Source organism: Acomys minous (assembly GCF_964271855.1).
Source record: "Acomys minous genome assembly, chromosome: 18".
Lineage (NCBI taxonomy): Eukaryota > Metazoa > Chordata > Mammalia > Rodentia > Muridae > Acomys > Acomys minous.
Genome location: NC_140501.1, coordinates 53,434,341 through 53,449,246, shown reverse-complemented (window position 1 = coordinate 53,449,246; position 14,906 = coordinate 53,434,341). Strand labels below are relative to the sequence as shown.

The window sequence follows — 14,906 nt, the reverse complement described above, 5'->3', positions numbered from 1 at the left end:
ACAGCCAAGGCCACACAGAGAAACCCTGTCTCAAAAAACCAAAAAAAAAAAAAAAAAGGGTATCTCTGTGTAACCTTGGGGGTCCTGGGCTTGCTTTGTAGACCTGGCCTTGAACTCACAGCGATCCATGGGCTTCTGCTTCCAGGTGCTAAGGATTGAAGGCGTGTGCCACCACGCCCCTCTCTTCAGACAAACCTGGAAACCCTTGTAAGCCTGGGCAGACTACGCGAACACAGGAGTTTTGACCCTAGTGCCGTCCTGTAGTCAGGGACGGGCTTCGAAAACGCGCGCGCGCCTTGAAAGCAGCGCCAGTTAGGGCGAGTGTAGGTGGGGTTCTGTTCCTTGCACTCTCCTGAGCAGCTGCCCGCACGGCGCAGAGCCCCAGCGGAACTCTAATCCCTGTGCCTCTCGGTGGGGTGCAGCCTTTGGAAACGCGCGCACCCTAAACGCTCCGGCGGCTACCGAGTGTTGGCGGGAGCTGTCCCTTGCACCTTCCGGACTAGGTGGCCAGACAGCTTTGAGCCAGCTCGTCACTTTCATCTTTTCAGCCGAGGGTGCGAGCGAGGTAAGGGAAAGCGTGGCGGACCCGAGGGTGAACTGCGGGCGGAGGAGGGGAGGGGAGGGGTGGGGGCTTCGAGGACCTGGTCGCCGGACGGGAGGGAGACTGCCACTAGGTGAGGAGGACGCTGGCCCGGGAGGAGGACAGCCGCGGACGGTTGGGGAGAAGATTTGCGGGCAGAACAGCTGATGGGGCCGGCGCAGTGGCCAGGGGAGGATTGAGAGAGGACCCAGGGAAGACAGCGCAGGGCGAGGAGGGAACACTCTGAAACCTTCGCTCACCTCCGAGACTTTGACACTGAGCTGGATCGCGGGGAGTTTGGGCGTTTAGAGAGGAAGTCACCCTCTTCTCCGTGAAGGAGGCCGGGGGGGGGGGGGCTGGGCGGGGGGAGGGACCACTTTTCAGCTAATGCCTCTGCTTTTAAGGTGAGGCCACCATAGAAAGGTAGGGATGTGTCCTGCTGTAGGGCAGTGACTCATTGGCATGCATGCAGCCCTGAGTGACATCCTCAGGACCCCAAAACCTAGGAGCACTACTGAGTGCCTGTGGTCCCAGCACTAGGGAATGGAGGCCAAAGAAAGCACAGGGGTGTGGCAGCGGGTAGAATTTGATATATGGGAATGTTGGTAATTTTGAAAATTATATTTACATACAGAAAATCCTTAGTGAAACTCATAATGATGTAGAGTTAGCATATAGCAATAAGAAGATGCTTTTGAAAAGTCGAGCACTGTTAAACAATATTATAAAGTTATCGGTGAGGGGCTCCGGAGAGTTGGTTCAGTGGTTAGAGCGTGCAGTGTGCTTGCATCTCAGCTTTAATCCCATCTCTGTTGATAAGCCCATAAAGTCGTGTCTTTGGCTTTGTTCCAGATCTGTATTTGGCTGCTTATTTGACCTTCCCACCAAGATGTCTAATAAAGCATCCAAAAATGAGCCCCCAATCTCCGATACGCTCATTCAAAAAAAATTTGTTCAATCTAGAAAGCGACTCCCCCCGCCCCCCTTTCTTCCTTGCGCCATCAGGAAATCATGGCATTTTCTGGACATTTCTGGACAGCTCTAGACATGTTCCATCAATGGAATCTCATGTGTGGCTTTCCATATCTGGTTTCTTTCGCTTAACATGTTTTCCTGGTTCATTTATGTTGTACACAGCAATATTTTGTTACTTTGTATGCAGATCCCACATTGTGTTCTTCGTTCAGCATCTAGTGGGTACTTGTCTGTTTGGACCGTTAGGAATAATGCTGCTTCTGTGCAGAGTTTTCTGTGTTTGTTTTCTTTGCTGTAGGGTCTCACTGTTGCCCATGCTGGTCATAGCCTACCCAGTGCTGGTGTTGCAGGCGTGCATATAGGGCTGTCTTAAAGGATAGTGAGACATGTTTGTACCTTCTCCTGGGAAGCATAAGGACAAGACAGTATTTACCTTTTGGTTTGGGGACTGGGAATTGAACTCCTGGCTACATTCCCATTTCCTGCTTACTTTTTTGACTCAGGTAGGTGTGTGTGTGTGTGTGTGTGTGTGTGTGTGTGTGTGTGTGTGTGTGTAATTCAAGTTACATTTTTACAAGTTTTAAAAATTACATTTCTATGTGTGTTGTGTATGGGGGTGGGGGGGAGGCATGTGCCACAGTGTGTGGGTGGCGGTCAGAAGACAACCTGTGAGAGTTGGATCTCCCTTTCTACTGTATGGGACCCAGGAATTGAACTCAAGTTGACAGGCTTGGCAGCAGCTGCTTTTGCCTTCCGAACTATGTCTCTGGCCTTCAAGTATATAACCCCTAATCACTGATAGTATGAACATAGGTAAGTAATTGTATCTCTGGGTTTCCATTTTACCTTTGCTGTTGTTGCTTTGTTTTTTTGAGACAGGGTTTCTCTGTGTAGCCTTGGCAGTCTTGAACTCCCTCTGTAGACCAGGCTGGCCTCGAACTCACAGAGACCCGCCTGCCTTTGCCTGGAATTAAAGGTGTGCCGCCACCATGCCCAGCTCAATTTTACCTTTGTAAATACAATTTTACTAAGTATTTGCTGAGGTCGTTTTTAGCTCTCAAATTGTGTGTTTCTGTGGTAAAATGATGTTATGGAATTCTCACGAATTAGAGTGTTATTCATTTGTTTGTTTTGTTCTTTTGAGACAGGGTTTCTCTGTGTAGCCGTGGCTGTCCTCGACCAGGCTGGCCTCGAACTCACAGCGATCCTCTTGCTTCTGCCTCCCAGAGTGCTGGGATCACAGGTGTTCCCAGCTGAGGTTATTCTGTGTACCTGCAGTATAACTTAGCTTGTTTTCATCACAGGACCTAAAGTGATTGCTACAATGGAAGGAATCAATAATTTCAAGACACCAAACAAATTATCTGAAAAAAGGAAATCTGGTAAGATTACAGAAGACCTTTTCTTATTGCTGTTTCCACTAGAAGTGTTGTAGTGTTTGCTCCTTTGTCATTGTTTGTAAACCATCATAGCACTGGCCATTATAACTGCCCTGACCATTACGGAGCTTCTAATAGTGCGGGCCAGATTTTGTGTGGACTGATTGGCGTTGTGGACTTCAGGTTCTGTCCAGTGATGGTTTTCTGGCTTGAACTGGAAGATAACAGAGGAATTGGCTCTTTCCTTCTAGGTAGGATCCAGAAATCAATCAGCCTTGTACAGCAAGCGTTTTACCTGTGGAGGTGTCTCGAAGATTGTTTAGACTATCTTCAGTTGGTCATGTATAGGTTAATAGACATTAACTTTTTTTCCCACTTCAATCTCTATAACTTAAAAAAAAAATCCCTTATTGCACTGGCGCAGCATATTTTTGTAGAGACGCTAGTGGGCATACTAGTGTTGTTCCCAGTGTATCTCAGATGGAGTTGGTCCCAAGTGCCCTTTTTAGACCTAAGCCCCTCTGAGATTCCAGCTTCTGCTCCCACACCCGGCCCACGGGGACCTTTAAGAACATCTGTATTCCTCAGTGTGCCCAGGCTATCTTTTACATCCGTGAGTTATCTTTCTGAGATATGTATCTGTTTTTGCAATTTGTTCTGCCATTCCTGCCATTTGGTGGTATGTTTTGATTGGTTTATTTTTCTTCTGGTATTAGCAAAGCTTTTTGCTATCATATCTGGTAATTTTTGGTTAGGTGGTAGATATTTTATGTCATTGAGTGACTGAGTGCTGGATTTTGGTTTCATAAAACTCCAAAGCTCATAGAGGTGAATGGTGGTAAGCTTACTCCCCCCCCCACCCCACTCCAGACAGGGTTTTTCTGTTAGTCTTGGCTGTCTTGGACTCACTTTGTAGAATCATTGTGATCCGCCTGCCTCTGCCTCTGCCTCCATGAGTGCTGGTATTAAAGGTGTGCATCACCACTCCCTGCTAAGCTTACTTCTTTTAAGACTGGCTTTTAAACTTTCTTACAGACTTTGGGCTAAAAGTTAGCTGTCATACTGCTTGTTACCCTTTAGAGGACTTAACAGTCTGTTGCAGTACCACTGGTCTAGCTGATGGTATCTGTCTTATTCCTAGACTGTTATTTAGCATATTGCTTTCCTGGCTTGGAGGATGCTACCCATTATGTGTACAGTTAAGTACTTAGCCACACACTTTATGGGGTCTTTTCAGTTCACCTTTTGACTTTATTTTTAGCCTCCTCTCTGTTCTGCAGTATAGCCTTCAGCTACATAGTCGTCCTTGACCTATGGCTGTCTCCTGGTTTGCCAAGACTGTTCCCTCTGTATTCAAGCATAGGGAGATGCCAGGGCTTGCTTTGCTGTTTTGTCTGTTCCTCTTTGCTCAGAGGTCACCACCTCTGCCTCTTGTCACATACCTGAAAACTTGTATTTTGTTGGGTTTTGCAGTTCATAGAGAGAGAAGCTTCAAGAGCAGTTAGTTATTTCTGACCTGAAGCAGAACCGTCTCATCTATTTATAATTATAGAATGCTCTGAATTATATTTGTTTGTTTTATTTTTGTTTGTGCAGTTGCCAAAGCAAATTCTAGTATTCAGACATGCATACATTGTGTGTGTGTGTGTGTGTGTGTGTGTGTGTGTGTGTGTGTGTGTGTGTGGTCTCCTTGGACATATGCCATGGGATCAGGAAACTTCATGTAAAAGGCTAAGTTGTATATAGTTCCAGGCACACAGGTCATATGTATCCCAGGATAGCTATGAACGTGTGAATGTGATTCAGCGCTGAATCCTAAATGTACTTAAAACATTACAAGGTTTTCTTCTAATTTTCTGTTTTATTAACTAGAGTGCAGTTTTGTACATGACTTTTGTAGATGTCAATGTATCACAAAGTTGATGTTCCTGGTAGACTTTGAGGATCATATTAAAACTTCCTACGCTTGCTTGTTCTATCTCTGCCTTTGTCTCTGTCTTGGGTTATTTGAGACAGGGTTTCTCTGTGTAGCCCTGACTTTCTTGGGATCACTGTAGTCCAGGCTGACCTTGAACTCAGATCTGTCTGCCTCTGCCTCCTGAGTGCTGGGATTGCTCTTTTTTTCTTTAGATATATTTTTATTCATTGGTGTGTAAGTGTATGGTGTGTGACACATGCACATGGAGACTTTCCTGGAAGTTGGAGTTACAGATGGTTTATAAGCTGCCTGATATGTGTGCAGGGAATGAAACACTGGCCATCTGTAGGAGTAGCAAGTATTCTTGACCACTGAGCCACCTTACCAACTGTATGTTCTTTATTTGTCAGTTTGTTTTTGTTTTTTGCTTGAGACAGGGCTTCTTTGTGTATCCCTGGCCGTCCTGGAACTTGCTCTGTAGATCAGGCTGGCTTCAAACTCAGAGATTGCCTCTGCCTCCTTAGTGTTACATGGGATTAAAGACTATATTCTTTCTTTTTTAATATTTATTTTTATATATATGAGTGATCTGTCTTCATACACACTCAGAAGAGAGAAGCAGATCCCTTTACAGATGGTTTTGAGGCACCATGTGGTTGCTGGGAATTGAACTCAGGACCTCTGGAAGAACAGCCAGTGCTCTGAACTGCTGAGCCATCTCTCCAGCCCCAAGATTTATTTATTATCTATACAGTATTCTGCCCACATGTGTGCCTGCACATCAGAAGAGGGCACCAGATCTCATTATAGATGGTTGTGAGACACCATGCAGTTGCTGAGAATTGAACTCAGGACCTTTGGAAGAACAGACAGTGCACTTAACCTATGAGCCATCTCTCCAGCTATAATCTTTATTTTTAAATAGCCTCTTAAGAATGTAAAAAAAAGGGCCAGTGAGATGGTTTAACAGGTTAGCCCAAATGTGATCTGCCCAAATAGAAACAAGTTCATAAAGTTGGCCTTTGATGGCATTCACATCTGCGCTTGCTCTCTCTCCTCTCCCCCTTCTGTGTGTGTGTGTGTGTGTGTGTGTGTGTGTGTGTGTAGTGTGTGTATAGATATAGATATGTGAGATATATTCATGCACATATAATAATTGAAAAGATTTTAAAAATTCTTAGCTTTATATGCCACAAAAAGCAAGCCATTTACATTATTAGTGTTACCCTGAGAGTTGCAAAAGTAGTCTTGGTCAAAGGGTACCCACACACTCTGTAAAAAATGATGCCATTATTAATCTTATGGCAGGGTTTTAAGACTGTCAAGGTGTTTTTGTGTTACTCTTTTAAATTCTAAGTTTTGGCTTTTGTTTTTGCTTTTTAGTATTGTGTTCTACTCCATGTGTAAATATCCCTGCCTCTCCATTTATGCAGAAGCTTGGCTTTGGGACTGGGGTCAGTGTTTACCTAATGAAAAGGTGAGTGCAAGATTTCCTGCTTGTGGGACCTTGGGTCCACTGTGCTTTGATTGGGTAAGTACCTATCACACCTGAAGGCTACATTCCAGTTCTTAGAGTCTTGATAGCTGTCAGAGCTATCTGCCACAAATACTTTACTTCTAGATTCCTCCTAGTAGATTATTAAAACAGAAGTAGCTTAACCCTTTTCCCTTCTGGCTTTTATAATAAGGCAAAATGGTAGAAAGAGCCTAGAACATGGCTTTGAGTGTGGTGAACAGGGTAGGAGAATTGTTCTACGTGGAGTTGAAATAGTAGTTGGTGAAGAAGAGCATGCTAGGGATGGGGACTATTGCAGTTAATGGCCAGAGGCAAGAGGAGGCAGTTCTCCTTAGGGATGCAGCCCCTAAGAGGCTACCCATGCTCTAGTAGGAGGTCCTATACCCATGCATTAAGTGGACTCAGTAGGCTGAAAAATAAAGAGCACATGGGGGCTGGGGGGAGCTGGAGAGATGGCTCAGAGGTTAAGAATACTGGCTGCTCTTCCAGAGATCTGAGTTCAATTCCCAGGAACCACATGGTGGCTCACAATCATCTATAATGAGATCTGGTGCCCCCTCTGGTGTACAAGCACATATGCAAGCAGAACACTGTATACATAGTAAATAAATAAATTTTTAAAAAAAGAAAAAAGAAAGAGCACATGGAGTTAGGAAGGAGGGTGGTGGCGGGATAGAAGAGGAATTGGAGGGGAAGGAATGGAAAGTAGATTTGATAAAAAACATATTAGTATGAAATTTCAAATAATAATAGAATATCATGCTATTTTATAGAGACTGTGTTTGAGCACCTAGGTTTCTTTCATATTAATTGTAGTGTGTGATAACTCACCTCTGATACATATAGATAAATGTTGATAAAATACTAGACTGACATGCCAGGATAGAAATGTTAGGAAATAGGGTAGCAGTTTTCAAGTTTAATTGTACTTTTTATAAACATCCCATCCTAATCTTCACTCTTTAATCCCTTCTCAGCTTAGATGTCATGTGCTGTTCAGGGTATAAAGACACTGAGTTAGGCAAAGCAGAAATCTAACAGGGTTGATTAGTCAAAGAATTTCATTTATTTTTAAAAACATTTCTATGGAGTCAGAATTTGAGTGTGTTGATGTTTTTGTTGTTGTTGTTGTTGTTGTTGTTGTTGTCTTGTTCATTTTGGCTTTGAGTCAGTGTGTAGCTTTGGCTGTTCTGGAGTGACTTTGTAGACCATGCTTGCCTCAAACTCAAGAGATCCACCTGATTTTTGCCTCCTGGATTACTGGGATTACAGGTGTGACCGCCTGGCTGTGTCATTGGTTTCTATTTATTTTGTACACTTAAATTTAAACATGTCTACTTTAGATCTCCAAGAGGGTTGTCTCACTCTCCTTGGGCCGTGAAGAAGATAAATCCTTTATGTAATGATGATTATCGAACTGTGTATCAGAAGAGACTAACTGATGAAGCTAAGATTTTAAAAAACCTTAATCATCCAAACATTATAGGTAAGTTTAAATTGGCTTGGTGGCAGTGTTTGGTAGAACAGTGCTCTGTGTATTTAGGATCAGTATACACTGAATTGGTTTTGCTAATAAAAATAAAGTTGGGCCTGCTTGTTGTTGGAATCAAGTTAATGTGAATTGTCTAAAGTAAAAATTCACATAAAGATCTCAGGAATGTAGAATGGTCTTCATTTAGGTGGGTTTGTGCGTTGTTTGCTCTTGGCATTTTTTGGTACTAATAGTGTTGGTGAAACCATTCTCTTTACAGAAGGATAGTAAAACTATTTTGATCAGTGGTGCTAGACACACACTTGAAGGCATTGAAGTTGTACCTCTGCGTTAGTTTTATAAATAATAGCTATCTCATTGTTCTAGTCCAGTTCCAAGTGACATTACTGAGGAAGCCCTGGCTTCCAGAGTCTAATGTCACGTTTTCTTAAGGGTATCGCGCTTTTACTGAGGCCAGTGATGGCAGCCTGTGCCTGGCTATGGAGTATGGAGGGGAGAAGTCTCTGAATGACCTAATAGAAGAGCGGAACAAAGACAGCGGAAGTCCTTTCCCCGCAGCTGTAATTCTCAGAGTTGCCCTGCACATGGCAAGAGGGCTAAAGGTAACTATGCCATTGTATTTAAATAGCTTTGGTGAACTATGAAGAAATCAAACATGTTGTACCTATGTTACTGTGTTTTTGAGTAAAGAGAACATAAGGGAAGAAATGTATAGATTGCCAGGCTGGGGTGGCACATGCCTTTAATCCCAGCACTCTGGAGTCACAAGCAGGTGGATCTCTTGAGTTCGACCCAGCCTGGTCGACCCAGTCAGTTCCAGGACAGCCAGGGCTATACAGAGAAACTCTGTCTTGAAAAAGGATAGAAAAAGGCACAGTATTGCTGTTTGCAGATGATATGATAATATACACATTAGTGACCCCCAAAATTCTACCCCAGAGCTCCTACAGCTAACCATATGAATGACTTGTATGTATGTATGTATGTAGAGTGAAATCAGTGAGGTGGAGTGTAAACCATGTTGGAGCTTGCTCACCACATGGTGGCCTGCATTTGAAGTAAACGTAGTAAGCTCTTGTGTAAGAGCAGATCACAGCGCGAATGGCCTCATTTCTAAGTGCTCAAATGCTGGCACATGAGCAGCCATTTTGCAGTACTGTTCAAATGGGACTAATTGCTTGCAACCCAGAAAGAAGTCAATGTACAAAACATAATTTAGTTTTGGATTACATTTCTGCTTCTGCTCACGAATTATAGAGGTCTCATCACCTGCTTTTCTTGTATTACATCACAGCTTGAGGTAAGTTTGCTTTATTGTGTAAATTCCAAAATTAAATCTGAAACTATTGGAATTGGAGGGTTTTGGAATCTTCTGAATAGAAAATTATATGGGCTTTGAGAATTCAGACATCTTTAAGAAGAATTCTAGATGACATTGGAGAAGAATGTTAATTCAGAACATGGCTGTTCTGGCAAAAGATCACATCCAAAGGCCTTCTAGGTCTGTGTGATCCAGCTGGAATACAAGCATGCCTTTAATCCAGGAGACAGAGGCAAACAGATCTGAGTTCAAGGCCAGCCTGGTATAGAGCAAGTATCAGGTAAAGAAAAGCTTGGATCCAGGTATGGTGGTACATGCCTTTAATCCCAAACAAAGGTAGTTAGTTTGTAGAAGGAAGCTCCCACATTTGAAAGTGATGTCTAATTGAGTGGCAGAAAGTGATGAAACAGAGAAGGTATGACAGAATAGGATAAAACCAACTCTCTTAGAGCAAAGGGAAGCTAGTTATGAGGCAGTTTTTACCAGGACAGTAATAGAGAGATGGGTTGCAGAGAGAGAAAACTCAGGTGAAGACGGAACAGACCAGAAAACGTGAAGAAGCCAGAAGATTAGAGCAGATTGCTGAGTTAGTTTGAGGCCAAGCAGAACAATTCCGGGCAAGAGATAAACCAGATTAAATAAATCAGCTGGGGGAAGAGTTTGAGCCAGAACAGCCAGCCCAGAGCACAGAACAAGTCAGAGAAACCCTGTCCCAGGGGTGGGGGTGGGGGAAGAAAAAGCAGAAGTCTCAGAAGCTAAAACATTCTAGGCCTAGGTTAGCAGAAGGAGGCAGTTAGCTTCCCAGATAACAATTGAGCAAGGAGAATAAAATTACTTTTACATGATATGGCATATTTCCTTCTTGGTTTCAAATACTTTGAAATAAGTCTATCATTCAAGTCATTTTTTTAATTGAAAGTGTTTTTATTAGTCTTTTTCTGCTCATGTATCTCATTGCTTTTACAATTTTAGTATCTGCATCAAGAAAAGAAGCTGCTTCATGGAGATATAAAATCTTCAAATGTTGTAATTAAAGGTGATTTCGAAACAATTAAAATCTGTGATGTAGGAGTCTCTCTGCCATTGGATGAAAATATGACTGGTAAGTAACACTCTTTTTGTTTGTTTTTTGAAGACATGGTTTCTTTGTGTAACAGCCTTGGCTGTCCTTGACTCTCTTTGTAGACCAGGCTGGCCTCAAACTCAGAGATCCACCTACCTCTGCCTCCTGAGTGCTGGGATTAAAGGCATGCGCCACCACACCTGGCTGGCTAATAGCACTGTTTTAAGTTCATACAATTTTTACATTCTAAAACATAAACCTACATGGCTTTTTTTTTCTTTCTTTCTTTCTTTCTTTTTTTTTTTTTTTTTGAGACAGGGTTTCTCTGTGTATCCTTGGCTGTCCTGGAGTCACTTTGTAGACCAGGCTGGCCTTGAACTCACAGTGATCCGCCTGCCTCTGCCTTCCACATGCTGGGATTAAAGGCGTGCGCCACCACGCCCAGCGTTTTAAAGATTTACTTATTACTATGTATACATTGCTCTGCCCGCATGTCAGAAGAGGGCCTCAGATCACATTATAGATGGTTGTGAGCCACCGTGTGGTTGCTGGGAATTGAACTCAGGACCTCTGGAAGAATAGTCAGTGCTCTTAACCTCTGAGCCATCTCTCCAGCACCACCTACATGGCTTTAAATGAACTGTTTTAGAAAAAATATTAACACATAGCATCTTTAGTGTTTTGCCTCTTCTGAGCCCCCAGCTCCTTCCTTGTCACATGGGCAATTACTGTCATCTTGGTGTGTCTGTATGGTTTTTTTTTTTTTTGGTTGTTTTACTTTGGCTTGTTTGAACTGGTTGTTTGGGATGGCCTCAGGCTTACAGGCCTCCCACAGTCCTCAGTCTGCCCACCTTGGCCCTGATTAGCATGGGTTTTAACTGAATGACTTTGGAAGAGGCACACACCCAGCTTCTGGGCATTCTGCTGCAATCATGGTGATCAGAATTCACTATTACATCTTCCCCTTTCTCCACAAATGTTTCTTTCTCTGCTTGTAAATTTATTGAGAGCCTCAAAGTAGAATTTTGAAGACAAACTTCTTTGATTAAACTACTTGTTTGGAAGTGAGTTATATGCATTGTTTAAAATTCTATCCTTACTTGTATAAAAATGGAGATAATAGTAAGGGAATGCTGAGAAATTATATTTTGTAGTGTAATATACTTTAACCCTGTTCAGTGAATTTGATTGATCTTCATCACACAAATAGTTTTTAAACATGTAAAGGAAGTTTTGCTTTTAGGAAGACATCATACCTTTAAATCTTTCCTAGAAAAAGGAATTAGAGACTATTAAAATATCTAGGAGAGCCTTGAGTATTTGAAAGCTTAGCAGTGTAAATTTATGTAACTATTGGGGGTCATTGGGTCATAGCAAGGGAAATCTGGAGACTGTTTTGAGTTGATTCATAAAGTGATACATGTAAAACCACTTATTTCCCAGGAAAACTAGTTGTTATTAGTGATTATGTTAAAAAAAAGACCAAACTCAACACTATTGGCTGCACTTCCTCGTCAGCCAAAAAGGAAGAGCAGAGTCGTGAAAGCAGTAAGAAAGACAGGAACAGAAGTCAAGAAAAACAAACCCTGAAAAATGTTAATAAAGCCAAAAGCTGGATCTGTGGAAAAAGAAAAAGAACATAACCCCACTATTAGGCATGAAGAGGGTCACAGCTGCATGTTTGACAGATGTGTACATGTAAACACAGCTGCATTTCATCAAGTTGACAACATAGATGAAAATGATAATTTCCTAGAAAAATATAAATATCAGAATAGATATAAGAACTAGGAAATCCAAAAATCTCTCATCTAGTAAAGAAACAGTCAACATATGGCTGATTTTTAGAAGAAAAGTGATATTAGAATGAGTGAAGTTATCTACTGTATTTCTGTATATTAGAAAATACTAGGAAAAAGAAAATAATTAAATTCCATTTATAACTGGTAAACCCCCAAGATATTAAAAAATCTAAGAATAAAGTGAATAAATCCACTAGGTATAAGCCTCTAGTCTGGAAGCCATAAAGCATCACTAAGCTGTGACTAGATGGAGAAAGATCTGTGTATTAGGAATTCTGGGTATTCGGATACTATTGAAATGTTAATTCTTTGCAGATTGATCTGAGTCTTTTTCCTAATCAATTTTTACTAGGTTTTTGTTGTTTTCTTTTTTTGTTTGTTTGTTTTTGGACACAGGCTTTCTCTGTAACAACAGTCCTGTCTGCCCTGGACACTCTGTATACCAGGCTAGCCTTGAACATACAGAGATGCGCCTGCCTCTGCCTCTGGGGTGCTGGGATTAAAGGCGTGCACCACACTTGGCTTTTGTTTTTCTATTGAAATTGACCAAATGGCTGTAGATTGTACAGGAACTTTGAGTGGCATGGTTATTCCTGTGCAGACACTTTAAAGGCCAGTGTGATTATCCCTTCTGGTTCTCTTAGCAACTGTGGAAGCACTGAAACTTCATTTTGTTCCCAGCCTCTGTGATTTCTTTGCTTGCAGAAAACTCAAGGCCCAGACATGAAGTAAGTGATCTGCAGTGTCACATGCACATCTTTGAAGCCAAGCAAGGTGGTCTGGCTCGAGTCTGGAATCTATATTCTTTATATTTCTGTTACCTTCTAAGAGAACTGTTTTTGTTTTGTATTTTGAGACTGTTTCTGTGTGACCTTGGCTGTCCTGGAACTTGATCTGCAGACCAAAGTGGACTTGAACTCAAGATTCTCCTGCCTGTCTCCTCAGGGCTAGTATTAAAGGCATGGGACACCGCTGCCCAGCTGAACTGTTTTGTTACATTCCCACCAAGCGATGAAATTTTAATACTTGCCAGTCTGATAAAAGACAAATCCTTTATAGAGGTTGAGCTCCCCATACAAATGGGTTTTGTTTGTTGCTTGCCTTTCTCCATGATCTTTAATGCTTACTCTCATGACTATTCTGCTTGTATTTTTGTGTGTGTGTGTGTCAGTGACTGATCCTGAAGCCTGTTATATTGGTACTGAGCCATGGAAACCCAAGGAAGCCTTGGAAGAAAATGGAATTATTACTGACAAGGCAGATATATTTGCTTTTGGCCTTACTCTGTGGGAAATGATGACTTTATGTATTCCACACATCAATCTTCCAGATGATGATGATGATGATGAAGGTATAAATATAAATAGGTTTAACATAAATCTGAGTTTCTCTCCAGTAGATTAATGCATACAATTGTCCTTTCACTAAGTTAAAATTTAAACAGCAAGTTGTTTTTTATATAAGACTGTGATTAATTGGTTAGACTTAATCTCATACAAATGAGATATAGATTGAGAATAGGAAAATAAGGGTATTCCTCGCTGAACCCCCTCCACTCATATGTTCTCCCATTTTTCTTTAATAAATTTACATTGGGTGGGTGGGTCATCTAGTTGAACAGTTTTCCTTAACTTTTTGCTGGAGAGAAAATAGCTAATCTCTGTTGCAGGAAAGTTGACAGACTGCCTGCTGTATAGGGAATGCTATCTTGTTGCAGGAGGGTAAGCTGTTGAGGTTTTCCATGACCTACATGATCTTGCTTGTTTTCATCTCTAACCCCTTCATGTGCAGATGCAACCTTTGATGAGAGTGACTTTGATGATGATGCATACTATGCAGCCCTGGGGACCAGGCCATCCATCAACATGGAGGAGCTGGATGAATCCTACCAGAAGGTTATTGAACTCTTCTCTGTGTGTACAAATGAGGATCCTAAAAATCGTCCTTCTGCCGCACACATTGTTGAAGCTTTGGAACTAGATGGCCAATGACACCACTTCTGGTCATCTAAGCATGAAGCATAGTTTGTATGTTAACTTAGATGCATTTATTTAGTTACTATGACCTGCAGTGGCTAGACTGGCTTATTTTAGGATCACTATGTAGTTAATGTCTCCATAATTTTCCGACATGTTATTTCTTATAAGCATTTATTGCACTGGATAGTCTGTGAAGTTTAAAAAGCTAATTCTCCAAGTACCTAGATGCTGCCCCTACTGATTTAAAACACTATTGATCTCTGTCTGTGATGACTTTAGGACTACTGCTTTATCAAAGGTCTTTTTAGGCATTCTTTTTAATGGGTTACTAAATTTTTTTTTACGACATATAGTACAAAGTTAGTCTTCATCTGCTCATAATATCCAGCCTTTAGCTGGTCTGTCAGCCCATGTGCTCTAGAGCTTGAAAAGAGCATGGTTCAGAAGAATAGCTCCTAGGGTACTTTAGACCCTAGTTGTAGCTGTCTTGCATCTCTCTACATCTTAGTGTCTAGTTTATTGAATATTGAATATTTTTTGTGCCCTTTTTTTTTTTTTTAACTGACTGTATCCTAAGTCTTTTAAAGGTTGTGATGTACAAATAAACAATCAATAAAGGGCAGTGTTAGTACCAGGCACCTCAGCATTACCTTCTGTTGTTGATGTCTTGCCATTGGACTTGTGGAATGAATGTGGTTTCTCTCAGTCTTGTGTTTTTATGTGTAAAGTAAGGTTAAATTGCATCAGCTGTTTCTGAGTCACAGCTCCCTGCAATTACCAGAGTTAACTGAACTGGTGAAACCAGGTGGTGTACTCAGACTTGGCAACAGATAGAATTTTGAAAAGTAATTAGGAAGCATTATCCTCTAGAATTTCCTGGG

The 14,906-nt window shown here is 41.7% G+C and overlaps 1 protein-coding gene across 2 annotated transcripts; it reads left to right on the top strand.

Annotated features, from left to right (window-relative positions):
• Positions 1–282: 282 nt before the first annotated feature.
• PBK (PDZ binding kinase) lies at positions 283–14,661 on the top strand. 2 transcript variants are annotated; one of them, XM_084767613.1, is made up of 8 exons: positions 283–565; positions 2,860–2,937; positions 6,236–6,329; positions 7,712–7,854; positions 8,293–8,462; positions 10,154–10,283; positions 13,218–13,397; positions 13,838–14,661. In XM_084767613.1, exons 2-8 carry the CDS (start codon positions 2,880–2,882, stop codon positions 14,035–14,037), a joined length of 975 nt encoding a protein of 324 aa, XP_084623739.1. In that variant the 5' UTR covers positions 283–565; positions 2,860–2,879; the 3' UTR covers positions 14,038–14,661. The 2 variants fall into 2 exon arrangements, with proteins under 2 accessions (XP_084623739.1, XP_084623740.1); XM_084767614.1 differs by lacking the exon at positions 2,860–2,937 and having other exon boundaries at positions 284–565.
• The last annotated feature ends 245 nt before the right edge of the window (positions 14,662–14,906 follow it).

Coding starts and splice junctions, on each gene's coding strand:
- PBK (XM_084767613.1), top strand. CDS start 2,880: ATGGAAGGAATCAATAATTTCAAGACACCAAACAAATTATCTGAAAAA. Junction 6,330..7,711: donor AGTGTTTACCTAATGAAAAG/GTGAGTGCAAGA, acceptor TGTCTACTTTAG/ATCTCCAAGAGGGTTGTCTC. Junction 10,284..13,217: donor ATTGGATGAAAATATGACTG/GTAAGTAACACT, acceptor TGTGTGTGTCAG/TGACTGATCCTGAAGCCTGT.